At 42.8% G+C, this 27,353-nt stretch overlaps 1 protein-coding gene across 1 annotated transcript in view; it reads right to left on the bottom strand.

Moving 5' to 3' along the window:
• Positions 1 to 27,353, bottom strand: part of CPVL (carboxypeptidase vitellogenic like) — a 117,639-nt gene that overhangs the window by 60,990 nt on the left and 29,296 nt on the right. The window contains exons 6-9 of the mRNA XM_077775428.1: positions 20,853 to 20,919; positions 6,167 to 6,289; positions 5,539 to 5,670; positions 316 to 414 (exon numbers count right to left, since the gene is read on the bottom strand). Of these exons, the coding sequence (XP_077631554.1) occupies positions 316 to 414; positions 5,539 to 5,670; positions 6,167 to 6,289; positions 20,853 to 20,919 (421 nt within the window). The remainder of the gene's footprint in view (positions 1 to 315; positions 415 to 5,538; positions 5,671 to 6,166; positions 6,290 to 20,852; positions 20,920 to 27,353) is intronic.

The raw sequence follows: 27,353 nt of genomic DNA, 5'->3' as shown, positions 1-27,353 counted from the left end.
ACTGCAATGCTGACCTATCCTTGACAAAAGAACTTTTGTATCACAAGTTCTGTTGGGGGGAACCCGTGTTAATCAGAGATTGTTCTGAGTTATCAGGAGTATCATACATTCTTGATGGTCAGATTATAACATATACAAACAACATCGGTGGGAGGGAAATCCTACAGATTAGTAGACCAAATAACGCAATACCATTAGGACATATTTTTCTAGTACAGCGCCAGCTGTAGTATTTCTCAAATTGAAGGAAGTTTGGTGTTACCAAAAGGTTTAAGCAAACACTAGTATAGTTTGTAAAGTGTTACGTTGCATTACCTTGCACTGTAACAGGTTATAGTAACTAGGACATCCTGTGACATTCTGGAAATAAGAAGGGTTGTTTGTTAAATCACCATCTAGTAGTTTATCCAGTACCTAGGTCGGGAGAGAGGGAAGAAAGAAAGAAGGAAACCATCAGGTGGGTAAATACATACAGGTATTTGTCATTGCATCAACTGAATAATTTTCTCACTTCTGCATTGTTTTGTGTGACAACCTTTTACTGCTCATCTCTGTGCTAGACGCGGTCTGAGGCTTGGGGACGCAGCAGTGTGAAGAAGACAGAGCAAAAGTCCTCTCTAATATAGTTTATATCTTGGAGGGGTACAAGCAACATACAATATTGCATATACAAATATGCAAGCATTTGTAGGAAAAACATGCAGTAAATTGAGTGCTAAGTGCTAAGGAGAAAACTAAAGAGAAGAAGAGTAGGGACTGCCGTGGGGGCGTGTGGGCATACGTGTGTGTGCGAGCGCAAGGGATGCTGAGGAGAGGAGGAAACAGATCTCACTGAGAAAGGGACATTGAGTAAACACCTGTTGGAAAGGAGTGAACCACGCAGACATCTAGGGAAATAACATTCCAGGCAGAGGAAACAGTGAGCCCACAGGCCCCGACTGTGGGAGCGAGCCTCGTAGGGAAGGACAGCCATAGCATGGATGGTTGGCCACTCACCCACAGTACGAGGTAATAGGGCAGAGGAGATGGAAACACGCGCAGGTGCTTGGAGCTGGCGCAAGTTCTCTCTGGACTCCCGACCTTAGAAACTGGTCATCAGCGGAGGTGAGAGCCGCCAGCATGGTTGTGTGCTCTCCTCCAGCCACGTGCAGCTGCACAGAGGCAGGCACACGTGGGGTGACAGAGAGGCACTTCTAGCCAGAATGGTGGTTCAGCCAGAGGAGGTGGACTGCCCTTAAGCTTCATTTGGGTAATTAGAGAAACAGATTTTGAAGCCGTGTTCGGATCAATGGACCAGAAGACAATGGGGTTCCAGGACTGTTGTTTGAGTTCATATATTCAGAAAAGTGAGCTGACACAATGGGAATCTGAGATTGTGGAGTGATTTTCAGAGGGTTTCTTTTCTTTTCTTTTTTTCTTTCTTTTTTTTTTTTTTGTGGTGGACTGAGCAGCTAAGGTAAAGAGGGGAACAAGGTCACAGAAAGACAGAAGGCTAAAGAACTGAGGGGCCCGGAATGAAAAGGGTCATTCATGCAGATACTGTGATTGCTAGAAATCATGACAGGCACGATATCCTCGAGAGAGAAGGACAGTGAGGCAGGAGCTAAAATACTCAGAGAATGAGGAGAGGGCCAGAGGGTAGTAGTTAACTACAAGAAGTGGTGGGTGGTGGGTGGTGGGGTGCCTGGGTGGCTCAGTCGGTTAAGCATCAGACTTCAGCTCAGGTTATGATCTCATGGTCTGTGGGTGGGAGCCCCGCATCAGGCTCTATGCTAATAGCTCAGAGCCCGGAGCCTGCTTCAGATTCTGTATCTACCACTCTCTCTGGGCCTCCCCCCACCTCTCAAAAATAAATAAACATTAAAACAAATTGGTGGATGGTATCATGTGAGGATATGAGAGTCAAAGCTCAAAGCTTCCAGAGGGACATGATCCGGAGGCAGCACTCAGGAACAAGGACACCCCCTCTTCCTCCTAACCAAGTGCCGTACAGAGTAGGTAAGAGAGAACACAGTCCCTGCATGAGGGAGGAAGCTGCAGCAGCAGAAAAGAAGCAGGTTTTGGGGTAGAGCAAGAAGATGAAAGGAATTGTCATAAAAGGGATTGAGAACACTGGCATTTTTTGGCTGAGGAAACTGAGTCTGTAAGGAGCTCTTGTAAAAGGATGAATTCTGCACATGTTCAAAACCAACAATCAAGTGTGATTTTAGGTTTTCTTACAAGGTAAGAATTTCGGATACCAATATCCTAGGTTTACAGGTGAAGAAACAGACACACAGAGGGTAAGTCACTTGCCAGCGACACCTTCCTAATAACGTCAGACGTGAGATTCAAGCCCAGGCCATGCTTCTCCAGCCCACGTGCCCACCCCCCACTCCCCACCCCCCGCTACCTCCCCAAGGGTCACACTGCTGTCTCTCCTAGTTTTCAATTCTTTCTGGCCACGCTTTTGGGTTTAATATAAAATTTTATTATGGTATTGGATCAGTTTTCTTTATCAAACACAAGCAACTTAATTGATCCAAGTTACTATGGCCACAGGCCTAGAGACCACGTCTGAAAAGGATCATCGCTGTGGAAAGGAGAGGAGGTAAAAAGTATGCTCCAGCAATGCTACGGTGGCTCAGGACCTCTGCCTCTGGCTGTGCAGATTGTGCACGACATGAGGATGCCTGGTGGAGGAGACAGAAGGGCCAGAGAACCGGCCAGAGTTCTGCCTCCCAGGCTGTTATAACCAGGCTTGGGCTGCAATTGGAGAAACAGCCATCTTTATCCTCATACAATGGCGGTATCTGCTTGCCAAACCCTCAATCCACAGGACTGCGTCAGCCCGGAGGAAGATGCCTTTTCCTAAACTGTCCACCCAGAGGGGACACTGTAGGCTAGCAGTAGTCCTGAATGGGTGCAGCCTTTGGGGTATTTGCCTTTAGAAATTATCAACACCAATGGGAAGATAAATTCAACCCTTAAGAATGGATCTGAATTCAGAACGAGTCAACAATCATTCGTTATCAAACAAATAACTAAGTTGGGTGGTTAAGACCTGTGAAATCCAGTTTCTCGTCGAAACTTGCTTCACAAAAAGAACTCTGTGATCCAGAACACTGTCATGATAAGGGAGACAGTAAGGACCAGAGATGGGCCACTATGCATTTAACAGAATGTCTAAATGTCCCAGGATTTTTACAGACTACCTGAAAGTTAGCCACAGGAGAAATACTGGAGTGGGAATCTGGGGCCTGGGGGTGGGGAACGACTCTAGGCCTGCCACAATCTAGCGAGTGGCTTTCGCACTTGAATGCCTGCCCTCTGGGCCTCAGCCCCCTCCTCAGTGAAGTGTGGATATGCGTGTGTGTAAGGGCAGAGGACAGTCTATAAAGTTCCCTCCAGCTCTGAGTGACTGCTCTTTGATTACCTAAATCATTTTAAGGGATTAGAGCATCCAACAGGTTCTATTATTTAGGCCTTGGTGATTTTGACATTTGTATTCCCTTGGGTCTCAGGATTTCTTGGAGACTTCTACCGCATATGCCGAAATACATTTGACCAGCACTTGCTTACTTTCCCAAGTACCATTTTATCTACTTCCCTTGAAAAAAAAACAAAAAAAAAAACAAAGGTTTTTATGTTCATTCATCACTCCAAATATCGGACCAATGGTCCCAGAGACATGGCATACCTTCAAAGGTTTCAGGTTTTGTTGTTTGGTTTTGTTTGGTTTTGTTTCGCATTGAATTTTGGTGTCTTCTGTGTTTTTTTTTCCTAATGAATCTGATTTGGCAGAGACTCTAACCTTCTAGGGCTTCTTCTCATCACCTCCAAATATGAAGAATAACCTGAACTTGTCAACTGTTTCACTAAGCCTGTGAGTGCTCAGTCTCCTGTATAAGGTAATAAGGATTATCTTTACATCGATAATTCCTGGACGCTTCTTCAAAAACACGCCTGGGTGGCTTAGTTGGTTAAGCGTCCGACTTTCGCTTAGGTCATGATCTCGCGGTTCGTGGGTTCGAGCCCCGCATCGGGCTCTGTGCTGACTGCCGGCTCAGAGCCTGGAGCCTGTTTCAGTCTGTGACTCCCTCTCTCTCTGACCCTCCTCTGCTCACGCTCTCTCTCTCTCTCTCTCCTAGGAATAAATAAAAAAAAAATATTTTAAAAAAAAAAAAAAAAACCACATCAGATATCTCACTTCCCTTGTGGTCTCCCATGATGTAAAATTGGATATTAATTTTAAATTCTAAAGGCTCAATCCTTTTACCCTTTCTGCCGACTACAACAGATAGCCTAATACTAGACTGAAAATAGTCATTGCAAGTTGAAAGGCAATCCTCATCATCCTCACAAGATCCCTCTTCTTTGCAAGATCCTACAAGATCCCATTTACAATTGCACAGGAGATTCTGAATCTACACTCTGTGGCCATGCCAGGGAGGCCCCTGGCATCTCGTAGGATGGGTGGGGGCTTCCTGGATTGGCTTTGCATATACTGTTGCTGTCAGAATTCACGGTGATGGCATTCACTGCCTTGAGGATTTCAGGTAGTGCCATGTGCCCTACTTACAAAATGGAGCATAACTTGGCTACCCCCTTCTCTCTAAGTTTGTATGTCTCCTGTTTTCATCTGAACCGGCTGGCCTGCGGTGACTAGAAGACTATTAATATCAGGCTTCAGCATTAATGACAATAATGCCATCAGGGGATGGTGCAGGATATGCTCCCAATAACGAAAAGACTGAAGTCCTCAGAATGCAATCCTTGACTCATTTACTAATGTGTGAAACACGATGGCTCTATGGCAAAGGTGGCAGAAAACAAAACAAAACAAAAACCCTTAAAAAATACTGTTGATACACGATCTTTGTCTGCACTGGCAAAATCAAACCAAACCAAACCCAAACCCTGAATATCTTAACATTTAGTATAGTCTCAGATTTAAAATAACTCTCCCCTCAGCAAAAAAGGGTGAGGAATATAACCCTATTAATTTGATCCTCAAATTCAGTTTTAGGGGAGTCATGCTACAATATTTACAAATACCGGTGGCCCTTTGTAAAAGTTTCTGATTTCTATACTTTATACTCTTTGTTCCTGATGCACAGGAACATGTGACATTTGTTACACACTGTGGCCAGTTCTCTGGCTGACACGCTGTGTGTAGATATTACCCTTCTGAAGGGTTTAGAGCATATGTTAAAGCATATGCATCCACTTTCTGGGTCGCCTTTCTTCTGATTTCCTTGTGATAGGGTACGCCTTTAGGGCTATACAGCATTTAAAGAAATCAAAACGGTTAATGAAAGACACAGGTAGAGAAACACTCCAAGGTGATCGCAGGTTTAAAATGCAGCCAAAGTAAACTCAGAGAGACCTGGACAGATCTTGTCTTCATTTCCAGCCCACGCATCTGCCTCCCGATCTCAGACAGCATCTCAGATAGACCTTCTTGAACAACAACAAAATGCCTGAGTGCCACGGGGATTCTAGGGCCTGCTCACATGGTTCTCATTGCTCCAGGGCAACGCGGGCCCCAGAACTCACTTCAAAGGCTTGAAACCACCTCTCATCCCTGATGTATTTCACGCAGGCATCACACTGCTTCTGGAAGTACTTTCTCTGCTTCTCATCCAACAAGCCAATTTGGTACAGGAATGTTGCATAGCCCCCTATGATCTGAGGAGAAAAGAGAAAAACAAAAGCCACAGGGAGAGAAAGAGAGAAGTTAGGGACCCACTTGCTTGGTGAAATAACCCTTTGTAATTCACATGCTGAAATGAATCAAGCAAGACAATTACCTACACACACACACATTCCACAGAACGCACACATACACAACACATACAAACATACACAACACATATACCACACACAAGGCACACACATACCACCAGCACACACATGCAACACACACGTGCACAAAATACACACAAACATATCCATACACGTGCATGCCCCACACTCACACTCACAGACAACGGAGGCTGACAGAGTGAACTGACCACTTAAAACATTTCGTAAGAATTGGAAGATTTTAATCATTAGAAAGTCAACTGGGCAACATGATTTCTCTCTATAAAGTTAGGTCTCTGGGGTAAGAGGAGCCTCCATTTGACAAAAGGGGATTTAATCTTTTTAGGGACTGAACAGAAAGGCAAAAGGAGACACTTACTGACTCAGGATCAGAATACGCATCGCCAATAGCAACTCCTTTCAGGTTGATCTTCGTTGTCATCATGGGGTTGAGTGTGTGGATATAGTGCGCAATGGCCGGCACGTACTTCCCTGCGTAAGACTGAGAGGGGCGGATGTTAAAATGAACCATCACCATCATGCATTGGTGCTATAAAAATGATGTGTTTATGGGGAGTCTGGGTGGCTCAGTCAGTTAAGCCTCTGACTTCGGCTCAGGTCATGATCTCACGATCATGGGTTCGAGCCCCGCGTTGGGCTCTGTGCTGACAGTTCGGAGCCTGGAGCCTGCTTCAGATTCTGTGTCTCCCTCTCTCTCTGCCCCTCCCCTGCTCACACTCTATTTCTCTCTCTCTCAAAAATAAATAAAGATTAAAAAAAGGTATACACTTATGTGTTTAAGCTAATTAAAATAATAAAACAGCAGTCTTTCCGCAAGAGACATACCATGTGTTTTCTTACTGTAAACTGCACAGTAGCATGAAGCTCTGTCTCTCACTTCTTTTGGCTTCCCAAACAGCACCCGTGATACGCAAGTCATGGGCATGGCGCACAAAAAATGACAAGTGGACACATAATAGGTGAACAGTCTAATTTCCTTCCCTAATACAGTAACATGGGCCAATGAATAAAATTCTTCCACCCACCAAGCCTTTCTTACCAGAAAGCTCCATTCAAAACCTTACTAAAAAAGAAGAAAGATCTCAAGGCCAAAATTAAGATTTCAAAATATGTATGATGATGCGGTTTGAAAACAACACATGTTAAAGCAAGAGGGAAAGGAAAGTAATATTTATTGGCTACTGAAATTGTCACTTGACAATTATGTCTGTTTCCAACCTTTCCACATACAGAGTTCTTTTTCAATTCTAAAATACCTTGAGGACACAAACATTCTAATTCTGCTTTTAGATTACTCTTATAAAGGCTACTACTCAGTATATTTTAAAATGGTTTTGTATGTTTTACATTAAAGAGTTTCCTTTTGGACATCTCCACTTGCACGTCTAATTATCAGACTTCGTTGTCCAAAATGAAGCTCTAATCCCCAGGCCTTCCAACAGCCTTTTTTGTTAATTCTGTTCTGTTGAGGCCAAAAATCTTGATGCCATTCCTTATTTTTCTCTCTCTCTCTCACCCCACAAAAGTCCATCAGCGAACCTTGTCAATTCTACCTGTTCTGTCAAAATAGGTCCAGGATCCAGTGTTTTCACATAGCCATATTTCATCACCTCACTCCAGGTTCACTCATCTTTTACCTGGATGATTGCAGTAGCCTAACTGGCCCCCCACTGTTGTCCTTCCCCTCATCCAGTCTATTTTCAAGATGGCAGTCTACTAACACATAAATCTGACCAGGCCACTCCTATGCTCAAACCCTCTGATGACTTCACATCACCTTCAGAGTAAAAAGAAAACTGCTTTTTTGGAGGCATAAGGATTGGCCTTATCTGGTCACTTCGTTAACACTATCCTCTGCTACCCTCTTGCTCATTCCTCTCCAGCCTGTCTTAGACCATAATCATGATGGTTACCCGTACTGCCCCCTTCCACCAAGGCCTTTGCATTAGCTGTTCCCTTCTCTGGAATGCTCTTCCCTAAGCGCCCATATGGTTAAATCTCCTACTTCCTTCAGTGGAGCCTTCTAAGGATGCTTTTCCTGGCCACTCCCTCTAAAATTTTAACAACCCCCCTTTTTTTGATATTTTATATTTCTCTTCTCTATGTTTTCATTGAATCCCCTTCACTTTCCTATAAACGTCTACTAATTTACCTTGTGCATTGTTATTCTCCCAGCCACACCAGAACAGAAGATCCGTGAACATGGATATCTGTCTGTTTTGTGGGTTAGTATGTCCCCTGTGCCTGATGCTGTTTATCTGTTAGTGCTCAATAAACAGTTGTTGAATGAATGATCTTGAATTAATTTACTTGCATTTGAAAAACACTAATGCCTATATGTTCAAAATAGACTAAAGGCATCATGTGGGTACATATGAGTCTGCAGACCCTTTGTAATATTTTCAAGGCTCTGCAAGGGTCTACAGTTCAAAGGCTGGGGTCCCCCAAGAGCTCTATTAATTCTACACCATAATCATATACTGGAGATGTGATTACTCCCATTTCAATACGAGGGCATTGAGGGTCAGAGATGGTAAGTGATAGAGTCAGAATCAAACCTGCTTTGACCTACTCCCAAATTTACCCTCCTTCCAAGGTATGATAAAATAATTTGTCTAATTTATACAAGATCTCCTCACTGATTCAGCCCTTTTGTGGAACAGAAATTATGTAGGCAAAGTATTGACTCAAAACGGTGTATCCATTCATAACCATGAGTATATTTTAGAGTCCTTGTGGTAATAGATGCTGTTTACATGCCTGAAGTACGGTTTGTTGCTTAATAGTGCTATATTCTCTTGTTAGGAACAATAAGTGAACATTTATCAAATCTAATTTCTGTAAGATGAACAAAAAAAAAGGCCAATTTCCTTGAGTAATCATTTCAGTGGTAAAGATGTCGTGTATAGGCTCCATTCAGTAATAGTTTATTAGGGAACTCTTCTGTCAAAGGCATCACAGTAGATACTTGAGAAGACACGAAAATGAATAAAACAGAAAACTTGTAAAGGTAATACTTTCTTTTGAAAAAATATTACAGAAAACTTGACTCAAATGTAATAGGGTAAAGTCTACTGTTTCATGGATTATTATTCTCACAAGGTGTACCTTGCCCAGCACATAGTAGGAACATAAAGACATATCTGAGAAATGAATGATTAACCTGTCATTACTGCTGGACATTTTTTCTCTATTGGATGTTATCACTCAAGTTGTCTTGTTATAAGACCTAGCAATAAAACATCGCTTTGACTCTTTCTGAGATGGAAGAGCATGTACTTTAAATGACTCTATTGATGGTGATGACAAATTTAGGCTAAAACAGCCACATTTTTATGGCACCTTCCCCCTCTGTGACCATCATGTGTATCTGGGATATATCCAGGCAGGAAATTAAGAGGGAGTATCCACTCAGTTTCTGAGGATCTACTATGAACAGGCTACCTCCCCCACTTTAATCAGAGCCAACTGAAAGTTAACATTATCTTCCTACGTTTAAAATGATGAAAGCAAGGGTCTGTGCATTTCAATCCCGTGCCTGGCTGGAATTCCATCTAGGCTCGGCTGCCTCCACGTCCCCCACCCCTCATATCAAATCACATTTCAATCAAGGAGCTGGGAATAGACTACGAGTCTATGATCTCCCAAGCTGGGGCTCCGTCATGGCTTCATCCACAACATGCTTGCTAAGCGGGCCATTTAAAGAAAGCATGGGTAGTTCTATGACCATGTCCAAAACAGATTCCTCACTGTTCAGTCCACATCTGCTATCTTAACGATGATGTTTATCTCATTTGTGCTTTCTAATGACTATCGCACACGTCCTTGCCCTGTGTCAGTGTGACAAATCTTTCGCTGCTGTTTTCATTAATCATTCCATTGGTTGAGTGGCTCAGGCTGTCATACAGTAGACAATTATGGGATTATTTTGTGGAAAACAGACACTGAAACAGTATAATGAAATTTCAATTGTTTTCACTTCTCCTTGTTGAAACTTTTTTTTTTGCAAGATCAAGCTAGTTTATTCTTCCTGAATCATTTATTTCTCTATTTAACGATTCTCTGACCACCAGAGCCCTTTAAAAGACAACCAGACAATGAATCAAATGTTCTACTTGCCCGTTTTTCTCTTTTCTGGATGTATTTTAAATAGAATAGAAGCCTATATGTGGGGGGGGGGATTTAGGTGTGGTCTTCTGATGGATTAGAAATGAACTCTATGGCCCTTAGGACTTCCAGTTGCAATCCTGTAATTTTAGGAAGTCTTGTTTCTTTGGTTCTGAGTCCTGCCTAGAACACTGATGAGAACAGCAAGCAGCGCAGCTATTCACCCTGCAGTTTCTCCGGTCTCTTGCTGGTGTTCATCAACGTGGGCAGTGGCTGGCCAGCAAAACTCCTGAAACCTGCGAATCAGCACTAACCTGCCACCAGCAGATCGGACCCTGGCCTCATAAAAGCTCGAAACAGCATCAAAGCGATTATCAAAGAAGAAAAGAGGAACACTGTGGCCACAAACTATCTGAACACGTATGATTTTAGAATTCAGCAGTGACCCCCCGAATGAGGACCTCAGCCGGCCAAATGTATTTTCCTCACACGGTCATTCAAAATAGGTCAGCCATCGACATAACAGGATTTCAGTCCGCCCTTTTTATTCCTTCCTAATATTTAAAGAGGCTTCAAAGCTGCAGTTTCCAGCACTGTTGTGTGGCCTGTGTTTCCCCTGGTGACCATATTTTGAGCTCTGCTCTGACAAGGAGGACCAGAGATATGAGGGTGTGTTTGTCTGTGCTTGTATTCCTGGGGCTTAAAAAAAAAAAAGCAATAAGCCTTCAGTTTTCCTCTTACATCAGACGGGATCTCGGAATTCAGCTCTCAGTCTTGTATTTCCCCCATGAGAGGAAAAGGTCTCAACATGACAGCTGAGCAGTGGTTTTCAATCTCAGTCGGCAATCATTCTGAGTTCTTAAATGATGTTTGGAACAGCCTAATGGAAATCACATTAGGGGCACATTGTACTTGTAAAAATAGTCTAGAGAGAATGTAATGCTTGGTTAATTATCCAGATGTGTAAAAGCACAATGAAATAGGGACTTAAACTTCTAATTGGGTATCCGTCTGCAGGCCTCCTTCTGCACCCAAGTTGTCTTACCACAACATTCACAGCGGACTTACTGCAACCCTGTCACTCGGTGACTTTTAAAGGAGGAAAAAAGATTTCGTACCTAAAATCAAGTTTCAATCAGCTCCCAGAGAAGAAAAAGAAATCGTGTCAGAGAATAATACTATAATGGAAACAATGTCCTCTTGCAGAAATTTCACATATGTTAGCAGTTACTATTGTTTAAGCTACTCTACATTTCTTGTCTACATTTCTTACTAAAGTTTAGTTTGGAAAAAAAAATAGATGCAGCTATATTCAGTCTCTGCCTTGTTTCTAGGTATATGTTTTATGTAAAACATGTGGAACCTTCATCCGTGATAATGAGCAATGGCCTTGGAAATGAGACACACCTAAACCTGGACACAAAGCGTCACTATCCACCGGCTCTAGTTCCTAAGCTCTGCCTGGAAGTGGAAAAGGCAGAGTCGTCAACCTCAGGAGTGGTATGTTGAGGACAGTCAGGGTTATTCTGCGCCCTCTGCTCTGCTCTGTCCCCACATCCCCAGCCACTCCACCTGGCATGAACCTCTCTTTGAAGAACTCACCTGGGGGTTAGTGATAACTCCTCCATGTCCTCAGAAGGAAACAGGGTGGGCTGCCCTTCCAGAGGGAGTCATACCAGTCCTGTATCTTCTAGCATGTCCCCAACCACAGACTGTTGGTGGACCCACCCCCATTTATGGAGGCGATCAAAGAGAATAAGGGGACATGCCTTGAAGAGAGCTTCATACACGCAGTGAAACACCTCAACAACTGGCAAAAAGCCTAAGTGTAATGGAGTAACAGATGACAGAGCAGCCAAAAAGACCGGACTGAGTTAGAGGGAACTTGACTTCATCTAGCCTCAGGGTAGACTCTTACTTTGCTCGGGACCATCATTTTCCCTGAGAGAAAAGGTGTGTCCGTCAAATGGCCAGTTCAGGAAATTAATGAATGGGCAAAGCTGGAACTTCAGTATTGTGGTAATCTCTACAACCTCCTAGACATTTCTAGACCATTTGTCATCTCATTTCCAGACCACACTGCTACAATTAAAAAAAAAAAAAATAGGCTTCTAACAGAGTATGACTTTATCTAAACATCTATTGTTCTTGAAAATGAGCTTAAAAGAAATGTAGAATCTCTAGGAATAGATAAGAAAAACATTTTGATCTGTATCTATTAGTCACATATTTATGCAAAGGTACATGCTACACTGCCTTCCAAATGACATATTCTTATTTTGTATTAAAAGGATGTTTCTTGGGGCGCCTGGGTGGCTTAGTCGGTTAAGCGTCCGACTTTCGCTTAGGTCATGATCTCGCGGTTCGTGGGTTCGAGCCCCGCGTCGGGCTCTGTGCTGACTGCCAGCTCAGAGCCTGGAGCCTGTTTCAGTCTGTGACTCCCTCTCTCTCTGACCCTCCCCTGCTCACGCTGTCTCTCTCTCTCTCCTAGAAATAAATAAAACATTAAAAAGAAAAAAAAAAAAGGATGTTTCTTTAAAAAAAAAAAAAGTCCAGCAAAGCCAGTATGGAAAACAGTATGGAGGTGCCTCAAAAAATTAAAAAGAGAACTACCATATGATTCAGCAATTCTAGTTCTGGAAATATATCCAAAGAAAACCAAAACACTAACTTGAAAAGATAGCTGTTCCCACCCATGTTCATAGCAGCAGCATCTACAACAGCCAGAACATGGAAACAACCTATGAGTCCATCAATGGGCGAATGGATAAAGTGGTTGTGGTACATACATACAGTGGAATATTATCCAGCCATAAAAACTGAGGAATCCTACCATTTTGACAACATGGATGGAACTTGAAGGCCTTATGGCTAAGTGAAATAAGTCAGACAAGGAAGACCGTGTATGATGATCTCACTTACATGTGGAATCTAAAACACACACACACACACACACACGCACACACACGCACGCATGTGCCAAAGAAAAAGAGATTAGACTTGTAGTCACGAGAAGCAGAGGGTTTTGGGGACAGAGAGTTGGGAAAGGACGTCAAAAGGTACAAACTTCTAGTTCTAAGTCACAAATTCATTTTCAATTCTAAAAGAAATATTGGCAGGCCACATGACCATAACTGAAAATAGACATTGGTCATGAGCTCAGGAGTTAAAGCGGCTTGAATATCATCTAATAAAATCCACCAAGTTCCAAGCTTTAATAAACAATTGCATTCCACGGACTTCAAGCCTTTATATCACTTGAAACTTTCATTTACTCCATAAAACTTTATGACCAAAGCTAAGTCTTTACGATTAAAACTCAGCCTTCGCCAGAGAGACAAACATCAGAAGGACGGGGAGCTTCTTTTATGTTTGTGTAAGGCTGATAACCCTTAGAGGTTCTGCATGAAATAGGGCAAGGATGTTGACTCCCTTCTAAGAACAGTGCACCTGCTCTCTGGGAAGAGGCAGGTCTTAGACGTGGAGGTTTTGAGGAAAGAATGTCCAGGGTCCAGAGAGCATCTACGCAAACAGGGTTCCAATCTTCAGCCAGTTTCTCGTCTACAATTTTAGGGCTCTGGAATCCAACTGCTTTAGTCCCAATCCTGGCTGAGAGACCTTGGTAAGGCCTACCTAACCTCTCCAAGACTCAGTCATCTCAGCTGTGTAATGGGGATGATCATAATAGTGCCGGCTTCAGATGGTTGCTAGGATATACATAAAAACAGTGCTTAGAACCATGTCTGCCCTACAATCCACTCTGTCTTCTCATATCAGAGCTACAAATAAAACAAGTGAACTACAGACTCTTGAAGTTCACTTCTGACTGCCAAATTCAAACCTGGGCTAAAAGGACAATGGCGTGGGCCTGCAGAAGAGTTCTCTCTCACTCCTTGCTTGTATATCAGTGCTGGAAAATCCCCTATTACAGCTATCTTTCTCTGGCTTAGGCTGGCCCTTCTATCAAACACAAGCATTTTGAGAGTAAGTTTAATTTATTGGACCCTTTCTAATGGACAGTGTGCTGATGGGAAGTCAGAAAAGGGGAGAGGAACAAAATAGTCATGATGGAGACATAGGACCTAAGCACAATATAGCCAAGGAAAGAAAGGAAGGCTGAGGATGAGAGGTAGGGTACCAGATGGACCTGGAAAATAAAAACTTGGAAGGAAGGTTCCCAGGGCCTGGGACACAGAGGAGGGAAAGTAGGGCCATGGAAGGGAGATGAAAAGAAACTGGTGAGAAATGCCGCCAATATTTTTATTGTGTCTAGCAACAACCTTGCACAAGGCTGCTCCGTAACATTCAACAAACACTGTGCTTAGTATTGTAGGAAACAAGTTACATAAACACGGCTCTCACCCGTTAGGAGCCTGCAACCCGAACCCAGTGGACAACAAGGATTCCAGGAAATGTTGTCAGACTCCATGATCCCAGCAGGGCTTCCCTCATGCAGATGAAGATAAAGTCTCCTATTAAGCTCACTAATTTTTGAAGAGCTTCAGAGTTTTGCCTTTATTTGGCCCTCAAATTAACCATGGTGGCAAAATTGCCTCTGAGGAGAGTCTGCCCTTCCTGCTGATCAAGAAGAGATGCTTGGGTTTGACCACATCTTCTGCCATTTTGGACGCGCTCCCCATTCACTGGCACAGCCACCCATAGGTGTGGAATCTTTCCGGGGAGTGGACGCAAAGCCACGTGCTCAGAGAACAATGGGCAGTCCCCTTCCTCCCGCCACCTCCCTGCCTTCCAGTGACGGCTGTTTTGCTTTAACTTCTCGCTGGGCCCATGCACACTTGAGAGAGAGGATTCTAAAGTGGGTCTGTACCTTGACAACAAGAGCAAGCTCACTAATAGTTACTGGCTCGGAAAGGATAACACTTATAAAGAAAGTTAATTATGTGAATTAAATGCAGCTTGTTTCTCTTTTGAAGTACATTTTTTTCATGCCTTGAGGAGGGTGAGTTACAGACACATTTGTCTCTCTTTAGAGAAAATTAATTCCAGTTGGTGTTCTGTGCAGACACGGAGAGAAGAAGGGAAGGGGACAGGGCGGGTCTTCCTTCGGGATCGTACCGCCTGCGGATCCCACGGTATGCCCAGCTGTGGGCTCGCCGTGGTCCGCGCGGCAGTGGCTGGGCACCTAGTTCAGTCCCGACACGTCTTGCTACCAGCCCAAACTTCAAATATCAACGGCTAAGCCCCACCATCGTTGTTTAGACAAAGCAACCTCTTTCTTGTAATGATGGCTTCAAAATAACCGGAGAGACAATGCCACTTCCCAAAAAGAAGTGAGCAGAACTTTTTCAATATCTCAGCCCCTGTGTACATGCACCAGGTCATATACTTTGGAGCCATAATGTATTAATCCAGCTTTTCACCATGAATGGTAATAACAGTCTTCATGTGTTCAGTACTCAGCACAGCCATCGCCTCATTAAATATTTGAGGAGGATTACCTAATTAGATGCTCAAAACAATCCTATGCAATAGGTATTGTTATTACTTCCAGACTCCCTTGCACCAACTTCAGGGTGCTGAACAGCTGCTCTAGACCTTTTGAGCATCAGGCTACCCCTCATTCGTAGCACACAAATGGAAAGGATATTTAGGTCTGGTACATTTGCATTGAAAAGGAGGAAAAACTATTTCTTTTCTCTCTCTTTTTTAAGTTTAGCTGCTTTAAGAAAGAGAAAGAGAGAGTAGGGGAGGGGCAGAGAGAGGGAGAATCCCACTGTACACTGTTAGGGTGGAGCCTGACATGGGGCTCGAACCCACGAACCACAAAATCATGACCTAAGCCAAAACCAAGAGTCGGATGCTTAACCAACTAAGCCACCCAGGTCCCCCAGAGAAGCATTTCCTGGTTTACTCATTTATTTTTCAATCATGATTCTGCTACTCTAATGGCATTATTTGTTCAGCCTCCTGAGCAGTGTGAGGAAATTAAGAGCGCTGAGTAGAAAGGATTTCCCTTTCTTGAAAAATCTATCACGACCTTTTATATTTTTTTTTTTTGGATAGAGAGAAGGAGGGTGGGTATTACATTAAAACTGCAATTGTATACAGATGCTATAAAAGTACATCTAGGTAACTACAGCTGAACATCTAGTAAAGCAAAATATCCCTGAAAGCAATCTAATTGAAAAACCAAGCCCTCCAACTGTAAGATGCAAACCAGAGGGCAGGAGAGGTTAAAGAGCTTGCTTAGAATCGCCCAGAGAGGCGAAGCCAGCAATGAATCTCGGGTCTCCTGATTATTTACCCAGAACTCCTACTTTTCCATTCTGCTTCCTAGCCTTAAAACAGAAGTCCAGATGGAACAAACTGGACTGGAAAAATGTTAACATTCTAATGAAAGGAACCATCAAGGTGTTATTATTTAGTGCTCTCCCTTCTAGAAAGAGATGGGGCCCTGAATTTAACATATCCTGGGTAGCCCCTATTTGACGCTGCTGACAGCCGCCTCTCTATTCCCAGCTCCTGCCTGCCTTCATTCACATCTTCCTTCATCACTTGAAAGGCACAGGTTTCCTTAAAAGTATTCACCCTGGCAGCAAAGGGTGTAAAAAGAAAATCGTCCTTTCCTACACACATTCAGAAATTACCAGGCAGAAACCACCAGGCAGACGTGAACTAGACAAATTTTTCATCCAGAATTTGGCAGCTTGGCTGAAAGTCCAACATCATGACTAACAACATCACCATACTCTTTGCAAGGCAGGAATTACACGGTAAGCAGATCATTCTTCTCTTGGAGGTGGAGACTGGGAATCTCTCAGGGTTGCTTCCAAAATGACGGGGGCATCTCCTCCTGCCCCTTTGGCCAACTTGCCTCCAAAATGCATTTAGAGTCAAGGAACAGTAAGGAATTGTTGGTTGAGGTCTTAAATAATCCTGACCAGATAGCTGGCTTAAAAAAGACATAAGTAGAGAATGCCAAACAGTTCGAGTATGCTTTCGAAACAGAGAAGAAAGCGGGCAGAAGACAAGGAAGTTCCTGGTTCTATTAACTTGCCATTTCCTTGGAAAAACAGACTATTTTCACCTTGACTCCCTTCCAGTAGACCTCTGTGGTTTGAACTTGTCCAGGATCCTTCCAGCCTTTCCTCTAGTACCTCCACTGGGATATTCCCCGGCGTACCACTCGTCTCCCACTCTCAGGCCTTGTGATTCAGAGAGTGAGGGCCCCGCTATGTTCCCACCCCTCCCAGGGTGTTGAGTGGGCCTCAGGCACCGTTATGGCCAACCTGTATGTCTGTCCCTTTGACCCCAGTGATTAGCTCTAGAACAGACATGGGATCCAAATGGGTCCCATGAGGTTCAGGGATATGGTGGAATTATTGGGGAAGAAAAGTTGAGCTAATAGGTTATACCTAGAACCCTGGAACAGGATAGAGGGGCCAGGTCACCAGTGAAAAAAAGCATAACTTAAAATGAAACCCGTGCAGTACAAAACCAAGTGTGCAGATCAAGAGAGTAAAAGACAAATCCCTGATGACCACGTTTTGAGCATCCAGTCCCGGCCATGAATCAACAGATCTCCTGTTTGACTTAAGCCATTTTGAACAGGGTTTCTGTCACTCATAAGCAAAAGAACCTTGACTAACACATCCCTACACAACTTTCAAAATCCAGTTTATGGGGCGCCTGGGTGGCTTAGTCGGTTAAGCGTCCGACTTTCGCTTAGGTCATGATCTCGCCGTAGTGGGTTCGAGCCCCGCGTCGGGCTCTGTTCTGACTGCCAGCTCAGAGCCTGGAGCCTATTTCAGAGTCTGTATCTCCCTCTCTCTCTGACCCTCCCCTGCTCACGCTGTCTCTCTCTCTCTCCTAGAAATAAATAAAATAAAAATATTAAAAAAAAATCCAGTTTAATTGTCACCTCTTCTGTTTGGCCTTTGCTGAGGATCCCATCCTGAAAGAAATAAGCTATTTGCACTCTCCTTGTGCTATTTGTCTTTACAGCCACTTCTCTAATTGTACATTTCTTTCAGTATTTTACTCGTTGCCAGGCTTTCAGATTTAGGGGAGGGTCAATGTCTTATCCATCACTGAATTTCCAATACTTGCCCAATGCCTCAGACATAGTAGTCACTCGATAGAGGAGTGTTGAATTGAAGTGAATTTGATTCTAACTAGTCTTTCAGCGAATACTACCCTTCAATGATTTCCCATGACACTTAGAATAAAGTCTAATAATCTTCCTTGGGCCTACCTGATCTGCCTGCCTCTCCCATCTCAGCTCTGTCTACAGTGGCTCCTTGCTTTTCCTGGAGCACATCGAGCCTGTCCCCACCTCAGAGTCTTTGCATTTGCTATCCCTCCTTCCAGGAAAGCTCTTCTCTAAGATAACTGCAGCTATCTCTCCACTACCTCATTCACTCTACTACATCTAGTACCCTTGGCACTCTGCCCAATTGTGTCCTTATCAGAGAGCCTTTCTCTGACAATCTTACCCAGAATAGCACCTCCACCACACTGCAACCCTCACCTGCTTTATCTTTTTTTCATGACACTCATCAACGCCCGATGCATAGTGCATGTGTATTTCTTCATTTATCACTGTCTTCACCTCTACAATGCACGAAGGCAGGGAATTGTTTCGTTTTGTTCACAGTTGTGTTCCTAGCACTGAGGGGTTCTTATGTTCTCAAAATATTGGCTGCTACACATTTTTAAAATAACCTTAAATTGGGGCGCCTGGGTGGCTTAGTCGGTTAAGCGTCCGACTTTCGCTTAGGTCATGACCTCGCAGTTCGTGGGTTCGAGCCCCGTGTCGGGCTCTGTGCTGACTGCCAGCTCAGAGCCTGGAGCCTGTTTCAGTCTGTGACTCCCTCTCTCTCTGACCCTCCCCTGCTCACGCTGTCTCTCTCTCTCTCCTAGAAATAAATTAAAAAAATAAATAAATAAAATAAAATAACCTTAAATTTAATTGGATGGGGAAAAAAAGCAAACCCTAATATCGAAGCCAACATAGGCAAGTGAACTTAACTATACGTTAAATTTTTTTTTTATAGTTTATTTTTGAGACAGAGAGAGACAAAGCACAAACAGGGGAAGGGCAGAGAGAGAGAAGAGACACAGAATCTGAAACAGGCTCCAGGCTCTGAGCTGTCAGCACAGAACCCAATCTGGGGCTCGAACCCACGAACCGTGAGATCATGACCTAAGCCGAAGTCGAACACTTAACCAACTGAGCCACCCAAGTGCCCCTAACTATATGTTAGATCACAGTATAGCGGCACCTGGGTGGCTCAGTCGGTTAAACATCTGACTTCAGCTTAGGTCATGATCTCACTGCTAGTGAATCCAAGCCCTGCATTAGCCTCTGTGCTGACTGCTCAGAGCTTGGAGCCTGCTTCAGATTCTGTCTCAGTTTCTCTGCCCCTCTCCTGCTCGTGCTCTCTCTGCCTCTCTCTCTCTCAAATATAAAATAAAACATTAATTTTTTTTAATTGTAAAATAATCAGCCTAGGGAAAAAATAGAATTAATTATTAGAACTTTGAAACATGGTACTTTTAAACCTGTAGTGAAATATAGTCTAAGGATAAAAGTAATTGTAGCAAAAAATACTGAAAGTAACTTGGAAGTTTCTTTGTTGGTAGCGGTACTGATGTCATAATCTAAGATCATTTTGCACATATTGTTAGGATCCAGCAAAGGAATAAATACACTAATGCTGCTGGGAAACATGATCCACAATGTGGGAAAAGGGGTATATAAACACAGAATGCGGGGGGAGCTCCTAGGTGGCTCAGTGGGTTAAGCGTCTGACTTTGGCTCAGATCATGATCTCATGGTTTGTGAGTTTGAGCTCTATGCTGACAGCTCAGAGCCTGGAGCCTGCTTTCGATTCTGTGTCTCCCTTTGTCTCTGTTCCTCCCTCTCTCGCACTCTGTCTCTCTCTCTCAAAAAATAAACATTAGGAAGAAAAAAACTTTTTTAAAAAGCACAGAATGGGGAAAGGAAAAAAGAACCTTGTAATGTTGAATTAGAACTCTGGGTATCAGGGGCACCTGGATGGCTTAGTCGGTTAAGCGTCCGACTTCGGCTCAGGTCATGATCTCATGGTTCGTGGGTTTGGGCCTCGCGCCGGCCTGTGCTGACNATCAGTGTGAAGTAAGTCTGTTCCCTGGTTCTGCTTACAGAGAAAAATCTAAAAGAAATGGAATGCCAGGAGAAATGAGCACTCTTAGTGCTCAGATCTTGAGAGAAGAAGAAAGGGGAAGATATTCTCTGTAGAAGAATGCTAGATGATATCTATAGAAAGATAGATCCAAAAAAAAAAAAAAGGAAATCACCATTTACAACCGCCAGTGGAATAACGGATTCAGGCAGGAATCATCCATGAATGCTAAAACTACTGAGTGACAGATTTGAAGGGAACAGATTTTCACATGGTCTCATGCTCTTTATTAATTTCAAAGAAAAAGTGCGCCTTTCCAATGGCGGGATCTGGCAGAGAGCACTGGACCAAGTGACCAAGTGTAGCATCACCAATAATGAGACAAACAGATATTACACGCCTCCTGATGTGATATGACAGAAGGCACACACATCACCTATGTAATGTGCTTGCTAACATGTTTTCGCTGAATCTAAGCCTTGAGGAAAGACTCAGACAAATTCAGAAATGGGACATGCCACAGGGCACATGGCCTCCACCCTTCAAAATAATCATCATGAATGACAACCACAACAGGATGCCAGGGGATTGAGACCTAACAACCCATTGTGCTATACAAAACTTCACTGAGCCCTGGATTTATTAAAAACAGGTTCTAGAGAACATTTGGGGGATAATTCGAGAATTCTGAACATGGACTGAATTAATGTTAATATATGTGTATGTGTATGTACATACTGAGTGCGTAAATCACAGTACTTCAGTCCTGATGATATTGGAAGTACACAAGAAAACATGACTTCAACTTACCTCCCCAGTGACATAAAAGGCATTGTTTTTATATTCAGGGAACAACAGGAAAAAGTGAATTAGTGCACTGCAAAAAGAAGAACAACAATAAAAAACAAAATCACATGGAATCAGAAGAGCTTAAAGCTGAGCTGCCAGATCTAACACTTTGACAATAAGTTTCACATTTGAAGGAAGAGGCCATCAGGCTATGAGCTCCTACAGGCATTATTCTCAAAGTGTCACATGTGTAACATTCCACACTGTGGATGCTTAGAAAATAATTGTGGGCTTACTTTAGGATACTAAGAAGTTGAGACAAGTGGACATCGGCATGCTGGGCAGGTTTCCAAATTTCTGGGTTACCAACCCAGATCATCTAGCTGTTGAGGGGACCCTTGACCAAAGTGATTCAAGATTTCACCTATTATTACAGCAATTCTTTAAAAAAAAATTTTAATGTTTATTTATTGAATGTTTATTTATTGAATGCTTTAATATTTATTTATTTTTCATGTGTATTTATTTATTTTTAAATATTTATTTATGAGACAGAGTGAGTGAGAGAGAGAGTGAGCGAGCATGAGCAGGGGAGGGGCAGAGAGAAAAGGAGACACAGAATCTGTAGCAAGCTCCAAGCTCTGGGCTGACATCGGGGATTGAACTCACGAGCTGTGAGATCATGACCTGAGCTGAATTCACTGCTTCACCGACTGAGCCACCCAGGCACCCCTACAGCAATTCTTGGAGGTAGTTCCGCAAGTTTTATGACCCCCATTAACCTGCATTTCTGGTGAAGTAATGAGAATGTTATTTGCTTACCAACATCTTCCTGTGGGGAACCCTGAACATTTCTAATGAGGGTTCCAACATTTAAGCATTTTAATAACAAAAGAACAAAAATGGCTGGAAAATGGCCATAATCTAAAAGAAAATCACCAAATGAACAGATATGGAAATCACAGTACGGTGGCATCTAGGCTCAAAAAAATCACACTTAGTAAAGAATGCCAAGAGCCACTTCAGTGAGTTCTACTGAAATAGATTTAAACAGACTCAAGAAATTGTTTCATAATACGCAAGAAAAGGGTAGATTATTGAATGATTCTCTACTTGACCAAATCTTTCGAAAAGGAAACAAAACTTGTGAAATTCAGAAGCTCTATCAGTGTTTTGACCCAGATTGCGTTGTCTGAGAAGTTAGGCAGAGCTTTGTTCCAGCTTCCTGCTGACGGACTAAAAGCCATGAACCATCCAGTGAAGATGAAAGGCAAGGAAGGAGGCCCTGCAAAGCCAGGAGGAGGAGAAAGTTCAAGGGTTACAGAAGTTCAAGGGTTACAGAGAGGCAAAACTGGGTCATTTCGATCACCGTGATCCTGGCTGCATTTAATTTTCAAAGGCGCCATAAAAATCCACCATGAAAGACCACTGTAGAGTTTTGGTGTATTTCTGTATTTATTATTTATAGTAAGTAAAGTCTCTGTAGCAACTAAATTTGGGAAGCTGCACTATATACCGTCCATATTTGTGCTGGCAATAAGCTGGCTTTAGCGTAGAGATAAAAATAGGAGTTTATTTTCCACCCTTCCCTCGCCAACCTTCAGGCTAAAAACAACTTCTCTTTCTCTCTTCCTGCTAGTTGAAATGGCAATAGACAACTTAACATAGTAAATCTCAATTAAGCCTCATGCTTTAGCTTAAAGCTTCCTTCCGTGGAGAATCTGTTAAAGTTGTTAGGGTTGCCAGATTTAGCAAATAAAAATGCAGGACGTCCAATTAAACTTGAATTTCAGATAAACAACAAAGGATGTGTTAGTGTAACTATGACCCAAATATTACATGGGACATACTTAGATTTATAAAAAATATTCATTATTTATCTGCAATTAAAATTTAACTAGGCCTTCTGTATTTCATCTGGCAATCTTAATTCAAGGAGCTAGACTCCCAGGTTACTTCTAGCTTGAAGATGCCAGGATTCTTTAGCTAAAGTTTCCGGGCAAGGCACCACTTGAGGAAGTTATAGTTTGGGGTGTTTTTTTGTAATTTTTTAATGTTTTATTTATTTTTGACAGGGATAGACAGAGTACTAGTGGGGAAGGGGCAGAGAGAGAGGAAGACACAGAATCTGAAGCAGGCTTCAGGCTCTAAGCTGTCAGCACATAGCCCAATGCAGGGCTTGAACTTGTGAACTGTGAGATCATGATGTGAGTCGAAGTTGGACACTTAACCAAATGAGCCACCCAGGTGCCCCAGAAGTTATAGTTTTAATATCACAAGATCAGAACAAAATTTTGGCTAATCCAAGCCTTTGGTGGGTCTTTTTTTTTTAACCTTTATTTATTTTTGAGAGACAGATCATGAGCGAGCGAGTGAGAGAGAGAGAGAGAGAGAGAGAGAAACACAGCATCTGAAGCAGGCTCCAGAATTTGAGCTGTCAGCAGACAGCCGAACATGGGCTCGAACCCACAAACCATGAGATCATGACCTGAGCCAATGTTGGACACATCGATTGAGCCACCCAGGCACCCCAGTAGGTCTTTCTTAAATGGGAGTGAAGAATGAAAGAGAGCAAATTTAGCAAGCTAGATTTACATATGCCATTTGCTTGTTTAACTGTGTCTTAGTCAACTATGTATAATTCTTATTCCATGGTGAGGGTTTGCTCAAAAATATAATCTAGAATCACGCCTACATAAAATTTCAAATTTAGAAGCAGAATTGCCAAAATATATAAAGCAATATAGACATGCGTGCACACACACACACACGTGTGTGTATGTGCGTGTGCATTCCACACATTTATTTAGTCACAAGAGCTAGATGTCCCAGGAAGCAGGTCTCTGCCAGATGATTCCATTCAGCAACCTTGCTAGCTTTATGCCAGGGGCCTTCGCTAATAACTAGAATTTTCGTCAAAGGCCATCTGGTGGTGAAAGTTACACTAAAGGACAACAAGAAATCCAGCTTGCAAGGCAGAATGACTAGGAAGAAATTACTCCTCAGACATATTTTGTAAAAAAGAAAGCTGGCAGGTTTGGGGCACTGCAGGTAGATGGAAATGGTCATGCACTAGAGAATTCAGAGAGGTCTAATGGAGTCAGAGGCATAATAAACACAAGACGTTCAAAAAAATCGAAGTTAAAATAACCTAAGCAAAAGTTCCATGCCAACTAAGGCCACAAAAGGGGGAGCTTTAGTCACTAACGGTTGGACTGACGTAAAGCACAGTGACAAGAAGCTTGGCAGTTTTGTTCTGTGGCGGCCCACGGGTAGCCATCCTCCACATTCATTCCACCCTCGCTGTGGCCGTGCCAGCAGTGTAGTGTTGATTTAATACGTGATACCTGTTTCATCCTCACCTTGTTATGAAGCATTTCTTAGCAATTGATATTATTTCCCATACAGAGCAGCAGGTAGAGTAGAATGATAGTATCATTTCCATCCGGCTACTCAGTGACTAACTTCAGGCACGCTATTAGATGGGTAAGCACCAGACCAGGACTGTGGGGGCTTGCTGACCACTCTATTATCAGCACCAGGAACAGTGCCTGGCACATAGCAGAAAATCGAGAAACAGTAGTAGAAAGAGAATGGCACCAGATGGGACGCTCCAAGCTAAAGTTAGTAAATTTATTAGTCTTTAGTATATTTGTTTTTCCCCCTAAATCAGACGGGCATTGTGGCTCAAAAGCATGTTCCAATTACAAAAAAAGTCAAATGTTTGAACGTCTTGTTAGTAAAAAGCCTTTGTTTCCAAACACACAAAAAAGCAGCCCAAGTATGAATGTCAAATGCCTTGTCAGGAGTCTACTCCTTACAGCCATGGACTGTCATTCATAGTCAAAAGTAATGGGATTTTCAGTGAAAAAAAAAAAAGATGGTTTTCAAAAGGAAAAAAAGAAGGTCTACTCTTTAAACCTGTAGTAACCCGTTGATGGCTTTCAAAGCAACTTTCTTATTCCAAACACCCATTTGTAGAGCTGGAGAGAAGAATGTAGTCACAAAGGGAAACAAATAGTGTAAACTATAAAGGAAACAGCTGAAATCAGTTTTCTGCACTACCCTTGATTAGCTATTTTCCAGTTCTAAGAGCCTGAAGCAAAAAGAACTAAAACAACTATAAACAATGGATGCTTTTGAAATAGGTTCTCTTTCACATGTCATGCAAGAGGAGATGTACCACATGTCAGCAGTATATAGCCACACGGAGGGCCAACTGGAAGCTGTAGCCATCTTTGGGGGAGGGGAAGAAGAGACAGGAAAAGAATGGCCCAGTTGCATGCTCTCGCTTAGAGAGGATGGATGCATTTCTTTACCACAGAACCTCCGCCCTCTGGGTGTTGGCTAGTTAAACAACTGAGCTTGTTTGGATTTAAACCAAAAGAGGGTCAGAGGGGGCAGGGACGAAAAAGGGGAGAAGTAAGTGGCCGATCTGAAAAATGAGAGCACACAGTCACTGCTCGTGGCGCTTGAGTAAACTTGTAAGGACAGTCATCATGATTATGTGTATTAGGGAAAGAGGAGGCGCCTGAACTAGGTGCAGAGGAGGGGGAGTCCGGTGGAAATCTGGCTAATCTGCTCCCAGGACCCAATGTACCTGGAAGCAGAAGTATAGGGTCCTAGCCATGCCCCCGGAAACGGAAAGGAAGTGTCAAAATAATGGGACAAATGACAAATGAATGTGTAGAAAACAACAGCCATATTGTTTGCTGGGTCCGAAGAGAAGACAGGAAGAAATATCTCAGGAAGAAAGACCAGAAGTTACTCTTTGCTCCATTCCCCAGCCATCTGCCTCAGGGAGAAAGAATAACACGGAAAAGTTTTGTCAGAGATCAAAAAACTCTGACTTGTATTAGATTTACTTTCACTTTAGTGATTGGTTGGGTTTGCTCACCAAGTACTCAGCAAAATGAGTGTTTGGTGCCATTAGGAAATAGGGGAGCTGGTTATCTCATTCTGGCCTCTAAGGTTCTTTGAGTCGATTATTATAGTGCATGAGGGGGTGCCCTAGTGATCTGAAAGAATTCAGGACTTGACCTCTCATAACAATTTACAGACTGGAAAAATGTGACCAAATAAGAATGGTCACTTTAAAAAAAAAAAAAAGAGTACTAAAAATAGCTATATAAAATATGAGTAGAAAAAAGAAGAAATTCTACATACACTGTCTGAACAGGCTTACAATTTTACATTTTCCTTCCATTTTTTCTTTTCAAGTAAAAGAATAATTATGGAAGATGAAGGAAAAACTAAGAGACTAGCCTACGAGCTAAGCTCTCAGCCTGGGGAGTCATGAAGGAGAAGCAAAGGAGAGGAAAATTGCATCTGAAGGCCCCAGAAAGAGGAATCCTGAGAAAGAAAGGGAACAAGCAAGAAGATGTTGTTTCTGGGCAAATGCAAAGTTAAAATACAATGTTGGAAAGCAGGCAACATCCTCTCAGGCACCTGGTGGAAAGGTCTGAAAATAATGTATGGTTGAATAATTCTTCTCTGTTTCTGTTGTTTCTTAAAGGGTATTTTTATGAAATTACAATCATGGATTTCAGCCCTCCTAGTTATTTTCTCTGCTGGCTATTTTTTTGTTGTTGTTCATTTATTTATTTAAATTCAAGTATAGTGTAGTGTTGGTTTCAGGAATAGAATTCAGCAATTCTTCACTTACAGATAACACCCAGTGCTCATCCAAATAAGTCTGCTGGCCATTTCCACAATTATCAGTGATAAGGTAACAAAGCAAAAAGCAGACTGTGTGCTCGTGCACACGCACAGGTGTGTGTGTATGTGTGTGTGCACGCGTGTGTGTGAACTCCTCATGTAGAAGTATTCTTTTTTTTTTTTACAAATAGTTTATTGTCAAGTTGGTTTCCATATAACACCCACTGCTCATCCCCACAAGTGCCCTCCTCCATGCCCATCTCCCCCCTCCCCCCCACACCCATCAGTCATCAGTTTGTTCTCAGCATTCAAGAGTCTCTCATGGTTTGCCTCTCTCCCTCTCCCCCACTATTCCCCCCTTCTTCTACCCCTTGGTCCTCTGTTAAGTTCCTCCTAATCCTCCTATGCATGCAAACATATGGTATCTGTCCTTCTCTGCCTGACTTATTTCACTCAGCATAACACCCTCAAGGTCCATCCATGTTGCTACACATGGCCAGATTTCATTCTTTCTCATTGCCATGTAGTATTCCATGGTATAGATAAACCACATCTTCTTGATCCATTCATCCGTTGATGGACACTTAGGCTCTTTCCATGTTTTAGCTATTGTGGAGAGTGCTGCTATGAACATTGGGGTACATGTGCTCCTATGCATCAGCATTTCTGTATCCCTTGGGTAAATTCCTAGCAGTGCTATTGCTGGGTCATAGGGGAGTTCTATTGTTAACTTTTTGAGGAACTTCCACACTGTTTTCCAGAGGTAGAAGTAGTCTTAAAATGTCTTTAAGGATTATTCCATGAGGGAAATACAAATCAAAACCACACTGAGATACCACCTCACACCAGTCAGAGTGGCTAAAA

This window comes from Crocuta crocuta, unplaced genomic scaffold (genome assembly GCF_008692635.1).
Source record: "Crocuta crocuta isolate KB4526 unplaced genomic scaffold, BGI_CrCroc_1.0 scaffold197, whole genome shotgun sequence".
Lineage (NCBI taxonomy): Eukaryota > Metazoa > Chordata > Mammalia > Carnivora > Hyaenidae > Crocuta > Crocuta crocuta.
Note: the sequence above shows the minus strand (reverse complement) of the source record. Positions and strands in the feature narration are given on the sequence as shown.